The 16570-nt window shown below is 31.1% G+C and overlaps 1 protein-coding gene across 1 annotated transcript in view; it reads right to left on the bottom strand.

The window, feature by feature from the left end:
• Positions 1-2952: 2952 nt before the first annotated feature.
• LOC143255058 (extracellular serine/threonine protein CG31145-like) overlaps positions 2953-16570 on the bottom strand; it is a 29980-nt gene continuing 16362 nt past the window's right edge. The window contains exons 5-8 of the mRNA XM_076510106.1: positions 11256-11368; positions 7475-7765; positions 5129-5210; positions 2953-3829 (exon numbers count right to left, since the gene is read on the bottom strand). Coding sequence (XP_076366221.1) covers positions 3547-3829; positions 5129-5210; positions 7475-7765; positions 11256-11368 — 769 coding nt within the window. The 3' untranslated portion in view covers positions 2953-3546. The remainder of the gene's footprint in view (positions 3830-5128; positions 5211-7474; positions 7766-11255; positions 11369-16570) is intronic.

The following is a 16570-nucleotide window of genomic DNA, read 5'->3' as shown; positions in this document are numbered from 1 at the left end:
CTCTTAAAAGGCTGTAACCTTTTAGTTAAGTGATAATTCAGTCACTAATTTAGAAGTTATGCACCAGGGAGAAAGTAACTAGTCACCACAACCCATCACCAACTCTTGGGCTACTTTTATAACGAATAATGTTATTGATCGTTACTTTATAATGACTTCACGGCTGAATGGGCTAGAAGGTTCAGTTTCGTAACCTGCGGATTGCGAGTCGAGCACTAATCAAAAGGCCCTGAACTTATTTATTTCTAAACAGGAATACAGGTACGGTTTCATACAGAATAACTTGACTCCTGGTAGCTCAGCGGGAAATGTGACTGACTAACGTTCTAAAAATCAGGCTTTGTAACAAACTTACCATCCGATTTGATCTGGATGATAGTTATAATAATAATCATAGAAATAAAAAAATGAAAACAAAACCTCAACTTCTTTATTGGTTTAAAATACTAATAAACAACCATCTGCATTGAATATTTTGCGGTTTAAATTTTAAAAACTTCTTCTTTCTCACGTTTGTGTGTGTGGGTTTGTTTTCTGTTTTCAAATATATCTGCTTTTCCAGAAACCATGAGGTGGCACCACCTTTTATCTGTGTATAGAACTATATTTTGATACTAAAAAGAATAAATTTATTTTAGCATTTAGTTATAAGAGAACTTTGAGACAGACTTTTGTTGGGATTTAACTCTGTAATTACTTCTCTCAGTTATTCGCTGTCTTTCATATGATAAGCAATTCTTGATTGGAGTTTATAGAACCACACTTCAGTATTTTATCACTTCGGTAAATTATCCGATATATTGATTAAACGGTCAAGCCTTCAGGTTAAGGTGGAGTCAGTTTCTAATTTTGAACTGGATACCAGAAGGAGGGAATCTAATCAATAGCACCATTCGCATATACTGCTATTCTTATACAACTAGCGGGGTTAACTTTGACAATGTGCCCATAGTTGAAAATATGAAGCGTGTGACCTGTGAAATATTTCGAGTCAGATTTTGAAATCTGTGACTTACATCCCGGCCCACTAGCCACTCGGGCACTCCCAGTCATTTTATTAAGTTCAACGACTAAGAAATATTCGTTTTCCGGTTGACGTTTTTTACGATGATTTACTAAAAACACACCTCAGGTTGTAGTAGGTGGGTGTGATGTCATTTATTGCCCTCAAGTGACTTAGTGATAAGTCGATAAGCTTATAACGCTAAAAATTCGGTTTCGATACCTATTGCTCAGCTGTGATTCAGTTTATTGATTCAGTTGTATATAGTGTATTGAATAATATACACTTTGCAATCTTTCATTCTTGGCCCGGCATGGCCAAGGGTGTTAAGGCGTACGACTCGTAATCTGAGGGTCGCGGGTTCGCATCCCGTTACGCCAAACATGCTCGCCCTTTCAGCCGTGGGGGCGTGACGGTCAATTCCACTATTTATTGGTAAAGAGTAGCCCAAGAGTTGGCGGTGGGTGGTGATGACTAGCTGCCTTCCCTCTAGTCTTACACTGCTAAATTAGGGACGGCTAGCGCAGATAGCCCTCGAGTAGCTTTGTGCGAAATTCAAAAACAACCAAACAAACTTTCATTCTTAAGGGTCACTAGTGCGAATTTGGCCACATTGGTGGGCAACTCAGATTCCATATGTATTCAGAATAAAAAAAAATCAAAACGTACAAACACATACACCAACACAGACAATGCACTTAGACAGATAGTTTCAATTCCATTACAAGAAGCGTAGGTTATTCAATATCTGTTCTATCCTCAAGACTGTTTCGTATTCAAAGATGAATTAAAATCGTGGTAAAGAAGACAAAAATAACTAAAAACAGAGTAATTAAACGTGAAGACGCCATAAAACAGAGCGCGTCATGTTGAAAGTACCGGAGATAAGAATTGTTAAAGGTTCTGCTAGTTGTCGTTTTCACACATACACATATGTGAATATTTGGCATGATTTCGTTGAAACATCTGATTTATTACAGCGCCCAGTTTTGTGAATTATATTATTGCACAGAGTTACAAGGATACATCTTAAAGAGTTCAGTGTGTTACATCAAAACATTACATTCCCGTACACGTTTATACTCTCGTCCCTAAGACATATGCCTGGGGCCCTGGCATGGCCAGGTGGTTAAAGCACTAGACTCGTAATCCGAGGATCACGGGTTCGAATCTCCGTCACACCAAACACGCTCACCTTTTCAGCCGTGGGAGTGTCATAATATGATGGTCAGTCTCACTATTCGTTGGTAAAAGAGTACCCCAAGAGTTGGCGGTGGGTGGTGATGACTAGCTGCTTTATTTCTAGACTTACACTGCTAAATTAGGGTCGGCTAGCGTAGATAGCCCTCGTGTAGCTTTGCGCAAAATTCAAAACAAACATGTGCCCGGCAACGGCCAGTTGCAAACTGTCTTTCTCAACCTGAAGATGACCTAAGAAGGTCGAAACGCTGTTCTGTATTTTATTTTAATTAAAGTTTTAATACCCGTACCAGTCGTCTTTAGGATACATTTTTACTTCAAGTGCGTTTCTTGTCATCACGAAAAACGATAGTTAGTAGAATTGTAACTGTGTTATTTTCCCTGTACATTCGAAACAGACGAAAAGTATAACATTTACTAGGCTTACCACTCTTACTATGATGTTTCTTAACATTTTAAATTATGGTTAAGTAGGTTGTAAATGTCCAATACTAGCTCACACTATGTTCTGTCTGGACTTTCTAAACAGACTGTGTTGGACTCCTTTTGTGTATAAGAAATAAATCACATCCTTGCAAACCAAACAATTGCATTGGCAGTTAATTATCTGGACTGCCTAAACGGAATGTGCTGGACTGTTGTTTTGCACAGGAAACAAAGGTCTCGGTGGACAGTTTATGGACGTTTTAAGCGGACTGCGCTGGACTACTATTGTTACAAGCAGCAATAAACTCCACTTAGCAACATCGTCTGAAAACTAAGTTTAATTTCTCAGGAGAGTAAAACAGTCGTAACCAATACTGAGTAGGTACACATAATTATTAACAAACAACTTCTAATAAAAACAGTAATGTTAACAACAACAACGTATCCTACAAATGTTGTGGCTAGTATTGTTTAAACACAGTTAGAGGTTTCCCATGATTCCTGTAAAATATGTTACAGAAACAAAAACGTTACATATTTTAGTCTTTACTTGTTACTGTGAAGTTAAACTCTAAATTCTGGTGATATGAAACACGTTTCTGTCACATAGCGTCGCTAAGTCAGTCGAACATTGGTGTTATAATATATAGCTTTACGGAATTCTGCACGCGTAAAAAGAACTTTACTCAACGTTCACGTATTTCAATTTGTTTCTACATACTAGTGTGATGTGTCTTTGTATTTAAAGTTTCTCATTACAAACTTTACCAAATACCCCGATCTCACTAACTTCCAGAACCAGTTTCTCTGTTAACCACCAATTTTCAGGTGTCTAGTAGTCCAGTACCAGGTTATTGAAGCTCATATGTTATCATATGTTTTTCCGTAATTCTTACATTTCTTTACGATCCTCGTCGTCAATCTGCGTCGTATATTAGAACTTCGTCGGGTCGTTTCTTTTGTAAACACTGGCGGATGGTTGCCAAGCATATTCCAAGTCGTCGGTCCAAGGCAACCAAGTGGGCCTCTATTAAGACAGGATAGACCGGATCGGCAATGAGGGACTTTCGTAAAATGTCACTGAGTCTGAGAGGGCCTAGATGAAGCTCTAACAACCGCTTCAGAGTTGACTGACGAATGATACAACATTGGTATACAGGAGCAAGAATAGACAGTTCGTCGTGATGAGGTTTTCCAAACCTATAATACGAATAAACATTTGTTGTACTCTCCTATCATCGAACTAAATAAAATATCAAACTTTATTTTGTGCTTTACCATATTTAACATATGCACATCACAAAAAAACACAATAGATTAACAGGAGTGTCACAAAAACAGTAGATTAAAAAAAGTGTTACAAAAACAGTAGATTAACACAATTGCTACAAAATCATAATGGCAAAAATATGTATATACTTAGAACACGGCAAACTCCCTACCACTTAACAGTGCAATGCTGCCAAGGATAGATTTATAGCTGGAGGTTTGTGTCAAAGCTCCTTTCTAGAATGGATAGTTGTATAGAAAACCAGAGATTAACAATTAGAACAAAAGAAATCATGAAGTTATCTATGATTTCCATGGAGGTGAAAAATACAAACCACAGAATGAAGGATAGCAACTGACTCCAAAACACGTCATATCCCAATCTGGAGAAATGTAGTCGTTCTAGAACTCAAGAAGGAGAAATCAGCTGCTATAAAAACAATCTCTACGTAGCTGTGCATATTTTCTGATGCTGTTAAAAATATAATGAACAATAATCAGAAATGTAACCTTTTCATGAGAATGACGGTCGAAGAAACTGAATCCACAGAAATCCCCTTTGGTCAAATATTTGTCGAGTTCCTCAACAAAGTTCCGATGGATTTTCTTGCTTTTAGTCTGTTTAAATGTGGTTTTGGAGCCAGACTTCCAATTTCAGTGAAGAAATTTTTTTAAAATTTTGTCAAGCTGTGTGGTTCAACATTGACCTTGTAGAATATTTTAAAGTGGTACCGATGGTGTCGTACAATAGTAATAATCATAGCTACTAGAGGGAAAAGTAAAACTAAGTACGAAAAGTATTACAATCGAAATTCGCTCTCATTAACCTTAAGGGGAGATGAACCCCTTAGGCCACGTGATGCATGTATCTAGATATAACAATAAAATATCTTATATACAAGCGCGTAAACAACGAATGAATAATAAGTACTTACTGTTTATGTTTACTTGTTAACGAGATTTATTCGATTATTGAATATTCAGACCAAAATACTTGTATTTCTTTACGGATTTAACATGCTAAATACAAGATTAGTTAGTTAATAATGTAAAGTTTTACCCTCCTCCATGATCCATGTGCAGGGTAAAAATATAATTTTAACATGTTAAACACAAGATTAATTGGTCAATCCCGTACAGACTTATCCTCTTCCTTGGTCCAGGTGCAGGGTAAAACTGTAATTTTAACATTAAATATAAGATTAGTTAGTTAAACACGAACATTCTTACCCTCTTCCATGGTCCAGGTGCAGGGTAAAACTATAATTTCCAAATATTTTAAACGTTTCGTAGTGATGACGGTCCATGTTTCCTAGTGAAGAGAAACAAAATATTTTGTTCAATATTAGAGACACAGGAAATAAGAAGAAAAAACAAACCAAAAAGAAAGAATCCTCAATAGCCACGTCACTTAAAATTATTTAAAGCAGGATTAGAGTGAATTAAATATGTATTTTATAAAGATAATTGTTAATACTAGAAATCCTTAACAATGTATTTTATGAAGATAACTGTTAATACTAGAAATCCTTAATAATGTATTTTATGAAGATAACTGTTAACACTAGAAATCCTTAACAATGTATTTTATGAAGATAACTGTTAATACTAGAAATCCTTAACAATGTATTTTATGAAGATAACTGTTAACACTAGAAATCCTTAACAATGTATTTTATGAAGATAACTGTTAATACTAGAAATCCATAACAATGTATTTTATGAAGATAACTGTTAATACTAGACATTTTAAGCAATGTATTGTATGAAGATAACTGTTAATACCAGAAATCCTTAACAATGCATTTAATGAAGATAACTGTTGATACTAGAAATTCTTAACAATGTATTTTACGAAGATAACTGTTAATAGTAGAAATTCTTAACATTGTATTTAATGAAGATAACTGTTAATACTAGAAATTCTTAACAATGTATTCTATGAAGATAACTGTTGATACTAGAAATCTTTAACAATGTATTTTATGAAGATAACTGTTAACACTAGAAATCCTTAACAATGTATTTTATGAAGATAACTGTTAATACTAGAAATCCTTAACAATGTATTTTATGAAGATAACTGTTAATACTAGAAATGTTTAAAATTATATTTTATGAAGATAACTGTTTATACTAAGAATGTTTAAAATTATATTTTATGGAGATAACTGTTAATACTAGAAATTTTAACAATGTATTTTATGAAGATAACTGTTAATACTAGAAATTTTAACAATGTATTTTATGAAGATAACTGTTAATACTAGACATTTTAAGTAATGTATTATATGAAGATAACTATTAACAGTAGAAATCCTTAACAATATATTTAATGAAGTAACTGTTAATATTAGAAATCCTTAACAATGTATTTTATGAAAATAATTATTAATACCAGTTGTTAATTGAATGTAACATTATAACGCCCCCACGGTTGAAAGGGCGAGCATGTTTGGTGCGACCGGGATTCGAACCCGTAACCCTCGGATTATGAGTCGAATTATTGATAGGGAGAGAACAACGTTTCGACCTTCCTAGGTCATCTTCAAGTAAGAAAGAGAGAGTTTGCAAGTGACCGTTGCCGGACACATGTCTTAGGGACGAGAGTATAAACGGGTACGGGGCTGTAGGGGGCGTTGCAGTTGGATGTTAGGTTGTTAATTAGTATAGGTATAAAGGTGTTCCTTTATATTGGTTTAATTTTGGTTTTAGTTGTTTTATAAGTAGGACTTCTTTGATTTTAAGTTTGTTTATATTTGTTTCCCGACTTAGTATCTGGATGTTTTCTATAGTTATGATGTGTTTATTTAATTCGCAGTGTTCAAAAATGTGTGTAGGTGTTTTTTAGTTCTTTGAATCTAATTTCCAGTTTTCTGTTTGTTTCTCCAATATAGAAGTCGTAGCAGTTGTTGCATTGTATTTTGTAAGTTATGTTGGTGTTGTGTTTGTTACTACAGTTTTTACGTAGTATGGATTTTAGTTTTGTGCCTGGTTTTTGACTAAATTTTGTGTTTATTAGAATGTTATGTTTTGTTACAAGTTTTTTCCAAATGTTGGTTATTTTTTTCACTGATGTCAGGAACATGTGGTATACAGCAGTATAAAGTTTTGTAGTTTGTTGTATCTTGGGATTTATTGTTGTTTGTTTGTTTGTTGTTGGTCTAGTGTGCGTATATTTTTTTCCACAGTTTTTTGAGGAAATTTGTTGATGTTGATGAAGTGTTGTTTTATTTTATTGATTTCATCATTAATTTTATCTGGTGAACATAGTTTTGTGGTTGTGTTTATTTGGTTTCTTAATATGTTGAGTTTTTGTTTATACCCATATATAAAAGTTTATATATAATATATATATATTATAATAACATATATAATAAGTTTATACCTTGTATAAAAGTGTTAATACCCATACCAGTCGTTCTGCGATACAAAAGTGTTAATACCCATACCAGCTGTTCTGCGATACATTTTTATTTCACGTGAGTTTTTCGTCATCAAGAACTCCAGCAACTAGGAGATAATTAAAGTGTTACATCGCCTTCTAGAAGAAATGAGATCACAGAAAGTTTTTACCAACTAGAAAATCCAGAACAGCCATGTCCACAATATCTCCGAGTCGTCTACCGTCGTTGTACGGTGGTTTTTTTCTGACGATGTTGCAGTAGTCGTTGTTTTGTTCCCATTCGACTTTCCGTCGCTTGTGGTAGGACCTTCTCCACGGGTGCCGCCATACTTTCCTGGGAACGAGGTTTTTTGTCGGTAGACACATAGCAAAACTACCTTCAAGTGTGTCTGGGTGTCCACAGATGGCGTGGCCCGTATCACAGTAATAGTCGCATTTCCCGTGAAAACATATATTGTTGGCTGCAATATAAACCACGTTGTTATGGTAGCATACCTTACTGTCATGATGACGTGCTACTTAGAGAATAACATTAACGATTTTTATTTTATTGCTAATATTAACCGAACATTTTGTTATATTAAACCATTAGGTGTGCATATACTCGTTACTAACTTCTCAACAAACGGGTGCGCATCCCAGGATCTATTGGAAATGTTAGTGTACTTTCTGTATTTTATTTAAGGGATAAAGTGGATTTATTTACTGACACGACACAACCATTTGTAGATTTCAAACTTTGGACCTAACTATGTGATAACTTCCACCAATGCAGCTGCTAAAACTTGTAATAACAATAAGTAGAAATAATAATTCACAGTATTAATTATAAGCAACAGACAAGTTAGGAAAACTTGAACAATTACTTTGTTCTGGGTCATCAGTCTGGTTGGTACCTTCGTTTTAAGCGGTGTTTTCGGCCGTTAACCCAAGAACATCTAACGAGATTTTCCCAGCTTAGCAATATTACCGAGCCCTACGTCATCAGTTTATCACCCTGCTGCAAGTATGTTTTTCTATGAATACTTTGATGTCAACGACTTATTTGTTCTAAGAACAGCGAATGTGAAAGCAGCTTTCTGTTTTGTATAAAAATATTATGTTTAGCTTTCTTACGTAAGGCAGAAGGGTTAGTGGAGCAGGTCAAGTTTATTTGCATAACTGGAGAACGTAGAGTTTTCTATACATCCTAGTAACATGTTAAGCTACTCTACATAATGCAGTGGTACAGCTGTAAATATTGCGTTACGGTAAACAAAGAAAACTACACATCTCATATTGCTGAAAAATCTGCTGTTACTGTTGAGTAACTTGTAATGGAAGGTGATCTCTTGATTGCACAATTATTCTATCGAGAGATTTTCTTGTAAAACCAAACCAAACCGATCAATCATGCTATATGGTCCGATTGAACGACTTGTTGGGATTGCGAATTACTGATTTTTTTCTACAATTATAAATTAATTAAGTGATAATTTTAAAACAAAAATGAATCATTCTTCTTTGAAAGTGTGTCGTTGAAAATAAAACAAACTCACAAGATCTGTAAAACTCATTTTTTAAAGTATGAATCAGTTTAATCACCGTAATAATTAATATGTAACAATCTGTGCTGTGTTTACCACGGCTATCAAGTCTCAGTGTCTTGTATTATACGTTCGCTGATGTACCGTTGTGTCACTATGGAGGGTAACGTACAAACATATTTCACTTTTTGGTTTGGTGTTCGGTTATTCCTAGATTTGTTAATCCAGTGTCTCTACACTTGTAACTGTAATTCTACATCGTCACCTGTTGACATTAAATTCCATAAGATTGTCTTTAGCAATAGACGTTTACTAAAATACGTAAAGAAGGGCGATAGGTAATCCATATTTTCATCATAGATTATAGCTTACAGTAGGGGTTGTAAAAAACGGAATATTTGATATTTTGTTTCATTGAGTTTATGGTAATGACGGGCACTCAATAAGTTTCATCAAAACCTTCCTTTATCATCTTAGAATGAAACTGTTTCTTTTACTTGTTCAATCTAGGTTCTAACCAATCATATTCTTCTAGTCTAGGTTCTGACAAATCATATTTTTCCAGCTTAGATTCTGACCAATCATATTTCTCCAGTATTGGTTCTGGCCAATCATATTCTTTAATATCATTTTGTTGACATCGCCATCTAGCAGAGCCTTTCTGATGCAGCAGTAAATGACATTAATCTAATGGATTTATTGTGCTCTTTGTCTTTACAATAAAATTCTTAAAACTTTTTATTTGTCAAATCTTTGAAATTTATTTTATAATCAAACGATGTGTTATCGATTGGGGAAATTTTTGAGATTACGAGGTGAATATGACGAATTTCTGTCGAATATTTGAAACGTTTATGTTTTCAAACGGAAATTTTTAATATAATTCAAGTTATGTCGTATCAGTAACTAGAAGTTAGATAGAAACAAAACAAAACGTTCTATACAGATTAATAGAACACATTAAAACCAGAATTATCAAAATAAAACATTAATTTTTGTTAACTCCATGGGTGACACATCCAGGTCAGATCATAAGAAAGGGTTATTGTCTGAATGAGTCTGTTTATAAGAAAGGTTTATTGTCTGAATGGGTGTGTTTATAAGAAAGGGTTATTGTCTGAATGGGACTGTTTATAAGAAAGGTTTATTGTCTGAATGGGTGTGTTTATAAGAAAGGGTTATTGTTTGAATGGGACTGTTTATAAGAAAGGGTTATTGTCTGAATGGGTCAGGCCATAAGAAAGGATTATTATCTGAATGGGTGTGTTTATAAGAAAAGGTTATTGTCTGAATGGGTTCAGGACATAAGAAAGGGTTAATGTCTGAATGGGTCTGGTTATATCAAACGGTAATCGTTTGAATGGGTCTTGTTATATACACAGGTTATCATCTTAATAGGCCAGGTTATAAGTAAGGATTATTTACTTTGAAATCTTCCATGATTTATAAATAACATGAAATAATACGTACTCTATAACAGAGTATGATCTAAATATAGTCAGGTGCTAATTGCCATGTACTAGTGAGATATGGGCATGTTTGTTTTTGAATTTCGCGCAAAGCTACACGAGGGCTGTCTGCGCTAGCCATCCATACATTTGCAGTGAAAAAATAGTGGGAAGGCAGCTAGTCATCACCACCCACCGCCAACTCTTGGGCTACTCTTTTACCAACGAATAGTGGGATGGACCGTCGAATAATAACGCGACCTTCGGATTACGAGTAGAACGCCTGAACCCACCTGGCCATGCCGGGCCAGATATAGACATAATGAATTTATAAACTTGGAAGTCTTAAAGGTGAAGTTAACTCAGATAAGACTTCAGAATATGGCATAAGAGAAATAAATGGCCTTTAGCTAACAAGAGAGTGAAGAGAGACAATGATAGACACGGCCTTTAGCTTACCTCAGAGTGCAGAAGGAAAGCCAAAGAAATGGCCTTTAGCTTTCATGTTTTCTTAATACTACAAATACCAGAATTGTGCTTCTTTATTAATTTCTATAACTTAATATCACTGATGCTATTATTATTCATGTAGAAGTTCTGTCCACGCAAGGTAAGATTGTATATTAGATGACTTGATTACATGTTTCTCATTGTTATTCGTTACAATGTTAAAATTACACAAATAACACTGATGTTAAAACTTTAAAAAGTTATTCGAATCTGTTTTGTAAGTTTTGAAGTGGTCACAGTGAATTATCAGTACGTTGTTATAATAGTTAAATAAATTAAAAATAGCAAAAAACTGATATAAACCAATAACGCGGTTTGTGTTAAAAGTTACCACAACAGGGTAAGTTTTAACCGCCTCTTTAGTGGGTTTTAGAACCAGTAATTCATTATTAATTTAAAAACAAAGAGTTTGGAACATGAAATTAAATCGTTAAGAAAATTAAAAAAATCATGGAGGAAAAACTCACCAGGAGAAACAAAAAAAGTTTTAAGTAGGTCATCATCTGCTAGGGCATAAATCTCTGAAGTTATATTGAGTTTTCTTCCAACTACAGGTGGCGCCCTCCGAAATCCTAATATTCTGTAAAAAACGAAAAGAGAAGAATAATTATATAAATAATTAAAATATAAGAATAAAAAGAAACTATAAGAACTGTTATATAAGAATAAAGAGAAAATCTCAGACCTATTATATAAGAATAAAGAGCAACTGTCAGAAGTGTTATGTAAGAATAAAGAGAAACTATTAGAACTATTATATAAGAATAAAGAGAAACTATCAGAACTGTTATATAAGAATAAAAAGAAACTATCAGATCTATTATATAAGAATAAAGAAAAACTCTCAGAACTATTATATAAGAATAAAAAGATACTATCAGAACTATTATATAAGAATAAAGAGACACACTCAGAACTATCATATAAGAATAAAGAGAAACTATCACAACTGTTATATAAGAATAAAGAGAAAATATCAGATCTATTACATAAGAATAAAAAGAAACTCTCAGGCTTATTGTATAAGAATGAAAAGAAACCCTCAGACCTATTATGTAAGAATAAAGATAAATTCTCAGACTTATTGTATCAGAATAAAGAGAAACTCTAAGAACTATTATTTAAAAATAAAAAGAAACTCTCAGACTTATTGTATAACAATAAATAAAAACTCTCAGACTTATAAAATAAGAATAAAGACAAACTCTCTGACCTATTATACAAGAATAAAGAGAAACACTCAGACTTATTGTATAAGAATAAAGAGAAACTCTCAGACAAATTATATAAGAATAAAGAGAAACTCTTAGAACTATTATATAACAATGAAGAGAAAATCTCAGAACTATTATATAAGAAAAAAAGAAACTATCAGAACTATTATATAAGAATAAAGAGAAACTATCAGAAGTATTATATAAGAATAAAGAGAAACCCTCCGAACTATTATATAAGAATAAAAAGAAACTCTCAGGCTTATTGTATAAGAATAAAAGGAAACCCTTAAACTTATTGAATAAGAATAAAGAGAAACTCTCAGACCTATTATATAAGAATGAGGAGAAACATTGAGACCCATTATATAAGAATAAAGAGAAACTATTAGAACTATTATATAAGAATAAAGAGCAAATCTCAGACTTATTGTATAAGAATAAAGAGAAACTCTCTGACCTATTATATAAAAATAAAGAGAAACTCTCAGACTTATTGTATAAGAATAAAGAGAAACTCTCAAACTCATTATACAAGAATAAAGAGAAACTCTCAGACCTTATTTATAAGTATAAAGAGAATATTACTGACTAATGATATAAGAAGAAAAAGAAACTATCAGAACTATTATATAAAAATAAAGAGAAACTATCAGAACTGTTATATATGAATAAAAAGAAAATCTCAGACCTATTATATAAGAATAAAGAGAAACTCTCAGAACTATTATGTAAGAATAAAAAGAAACTATCAGAACTATTATATAAGAATTAAGAGAAACTGTGAGAACAATTATATAAGAATAATGTAAAACTATGAGAAATATTACATAAAAATAAAAAGAAACTCTCAGGCTTATAGTATAAGAATGAAAAGAAACCCTCAGACTTATTGAATAAGAATAAAGAGAAACTATCACACCTATTATATAAGAATAAAGAGAAACTATTAGAACTATTGTATAAGAAAAAGAGAAACTCACTTACATATTATATAAGAATAAAGAGAAATTCTCAGACTTATTGTATAAGAATAAAGAGAACCTCTTAGAACTATTATTTAAGAATAAAAAGAAACTCTCAGACTCATTGCATAAGAATAAAGAGAAACTCTCTGACATATTATATAAGAATAAAGAAAAAATCTCAGAAATATTAGAGAAGAATAAAGAGAAACTCACAGAATTGTTATATGAAAAAAAATTTTTTTGACCTATTATATAAAAATAAAGAGAACCTCTCAGACCTATTATGTAAGAATAAAGAGAAACTTTCAGACATATTATATAAAAATAAAGAGAAAATCTCAGACTTATTGCATAACAATAAAAAGAATCTCTCAGACGTATTGTATAAAAATAAAGAGTAACTCTTAGACATACTATATAAAAATAAAGAAAAACTTTCAGACTTATTGTAAAAGAATAAAGAGAAACTCTCGGACCTATTATATAAGAATGAAGAGAAACTATCAGACCTATTATATCAGAATAAAGAGACACTTTTAGAACTATTATATAAGAATAAAAAGAAACTCTCAGAATTATTATATAAGAATAAAGAGAAACTATAAGAATTATTATATAAGAATAAAGAGAAACTATAAGAAACGTTATATAAGAACAAAGAGAAAATCTCAGACCTATTGTATAAGAATAAAGAGAAACTATCAGAACTATTATATAATAATAAAGAAAACTCTCAGAAATATTATATAAGAATAAAGAGAAACTTTTAGAACTATTATATAAGAATAAGAAGAAACCCTCAGACTTACTGCATAAAAATAAAGAGAAACTCTCAGAGCTATTATGTAAGAATAAAGAGAAATTCTCAGAGATATTATACAAGAATAAAGAGAAACTTTTAGACTTATTGCATAAGAATAAAGAGAAACTCTCAGACATATTATATAAGAATAAAAAGAAACTCTCAGACTTATTGGATAAGAAAAAAGAGAAACTCTCAGTCATATTGTATAAGAATAACGAGAAACTCTCAGAACTATTATATAAGAATAAAGAGAAATTCTCAGACCTATTATATAAGAATAAACAGAAACTATTAGAACTATTATATAAGAATAAAGAGAAAATCTCAGACTTATTGTATAAGAATAAAGAGAAACTCTCAGACCTATTATATAAAAATAAAGAGAAATTCTCAGACTTATTGCATAAGAATAAAGAGAAACTCTCAGACTCATATATAAGAATAAAGAGAAACTCTCAGACCTTTTTTATAAGAATAAAGAGAAACTCTCACACCTATCATATAAGAAAAAAGAAAAACTCTCAGACATATTGTATAAGAATAAAATGAAACTCTCAGAACTGTTATATAAAAATAAAGAGAAAATTACTGACCTATTATATAAGAATCAAAAGAAACTATCAGAACTATTATATAAAAATAAAGAGAAACTCTTAGAACTATTATATAAGAATAAAGAGAAACTATCAGAACTGTTATATATGAATAAAAAAAAAATCTCAGACCTATTATAGAAGAATAAAGAGAAACTCTCAGAACTATTATGTAAAAATAAAGAGAAACTATCAGAACTATTATATAAGAATAAAGAGAAACTGTGAGAACAATTATATAAGAATAAAGTAAAACTATCAGAACTATTACATAAGAATAAAAAGAAACTCTCAGGCTCATTGTATAAGAATAAAAAGAAACCCTCAGACTTATTGAATAAGAATAAAGAGAAACTCTCAAACCTATTATATAAGAATAAAGAGAAACTATCAGAACTAGTATACAAGAATAAAGAGAAAATATCAGAACTATTATATAAGAATAAAAAGAAAATCTCAGAAATATTATATAAGAATAAAGAGAATATGTCAGACTTATTGCATAAGAATAAAGAGGAACTCTCCGACCTATTATATAAGAATAAAGAGAAAATCACAGAAATATTATATAAGAATAAAGACAAACTCTCAGAACTGTGATATAAAAATAAATAGAAAATTTCTGACCTATTATATAAGAAAAAAACTCTCCGACCTATTATATAAGAATAAAGAGAAACTCTTAGCATTATTATATCAGAATAAAGAGAAACTATCGGAACTGTTATATAAGAATAAAGAGAAATTCTCAGACATATTATATAAAAATAAAGAGAAACTCTCAGAACTGTTATATAAAAATAAAGAGGAAATCTCAGACCTATTATATAAGAATAAAGAGAAACTTTCAGACCTATTATATAAGAATAAAGAGAAACTCTCAGAACTATTATATAAGAATAAAGAGAAAATCTCAGAAATATTATATAAGAATAAAAAGAAAATCTCAGAAATATTATATAAGAATAAAGAGAATATGTCAGACTTATGGCATTAAAAATAAAGAGAAAATCTTAGACTTATTGCATAAGAATAAAGAGAAACTCTCAGACCTATTATGTAAGAATAAAAAGAAACTCTCAGACATATTATATAAGAATAAAGAGAAAATCTCAGACTTATTGCATAACAATAAAGAGAAAGTCTCAGACCTATTGTATAAAAATAAAGAGAAACTCTTAGACATACTATGTAAAAATAAAAAAAAACTTTCAGGTTATTGTATAAGAATAAAGAGAAACTCTCAGACTTATTGTATAAGAATAACGAGAAAGTCTTTCACCTATTATATAAGAATGAAGACAAAGTCTCTCACCTATTATATAAGAATAAAGAAAAACTCTCTGACCTCTTATATAATTATAAAGAGAAGCTCTCAGACCTATTATATAAGAATAAAGAGAAACTCTCAGAATTATTGTATAAGAATAAAGAGAAACTCTAAGAACTATTACTTAAGAATAAAAAGAAACTCTCAGTCTTATTGTATAAGAATAAAGAGAAATTATCAGACATATTATATAAGACTAAAGAGAAACTCTCAGAACTGTTATATAAAAATAAGGAGAAAATCTCTGACCTATTATATAAGAATAAAGAGAAACTCTTAGAACTATTATATAACAATGAAGAGAAAATCTCAGAAATATTATAGAAGAAAAAAGAGAAACTCTCTTAGACTTATTGTATAAGAATAAAGAGAAACTCTCAGACTTATTGTATAAGAATAAAGAGAAACTCTCACATATATTATATAAGAATAAAGATAAAATCTCAGAAATATTATATAAGAATAAAAAGAAACTATTAGAGCTGTTATATAAAAATAAAGAGAAAATCACTGACCTATTATATTAGAATAAAGAGAAACTCTCCGTTCTATTATATAAGAATAAAAAGAAACTCTCAGAACTATTATACAAGAATAAAGAGAAATTATCAGAACTGTTACATAAGAATAAATAGAAAATTCTCCGACCTGTTATATAAGAATAAAGAGAAATTCTCAGAACTATTATATAAGAATAGAGAAAAACTATCAAAAGTATTATATAAGAATAAAGAGAAACTATCAGAACTATTACATAAGAATAAAAAGAAACTCTCAGGCTTATTGTATAAGAAGAAAATGAAACCCTGAGACTTATTGTATAAGAATAAAGGTAAACTCTCAGACCTATTATATAAGAATAGAGAGAAACT

The sequence above is a fragment of the Tachypleus tridentatus genome, chromosome 7, assembly GCF_004210375.1.
Source record: "Tachypleus tridentatus isolate NWPU-2018 chromosome 7, ASM421037v1, whole genome shotgun sequence".
In the NCBI taxonomy this organism is placed as follows: domain Eukaryota; kingdom Metazoa; phylum Arthropoda; class Merostomata; order Xiphosura; family Limulidae; genus Tachypleus; species Tachypleus tridentatus.
This window is presented reverse-complemented; position numbering and strand designations above follow the sequence as displayed.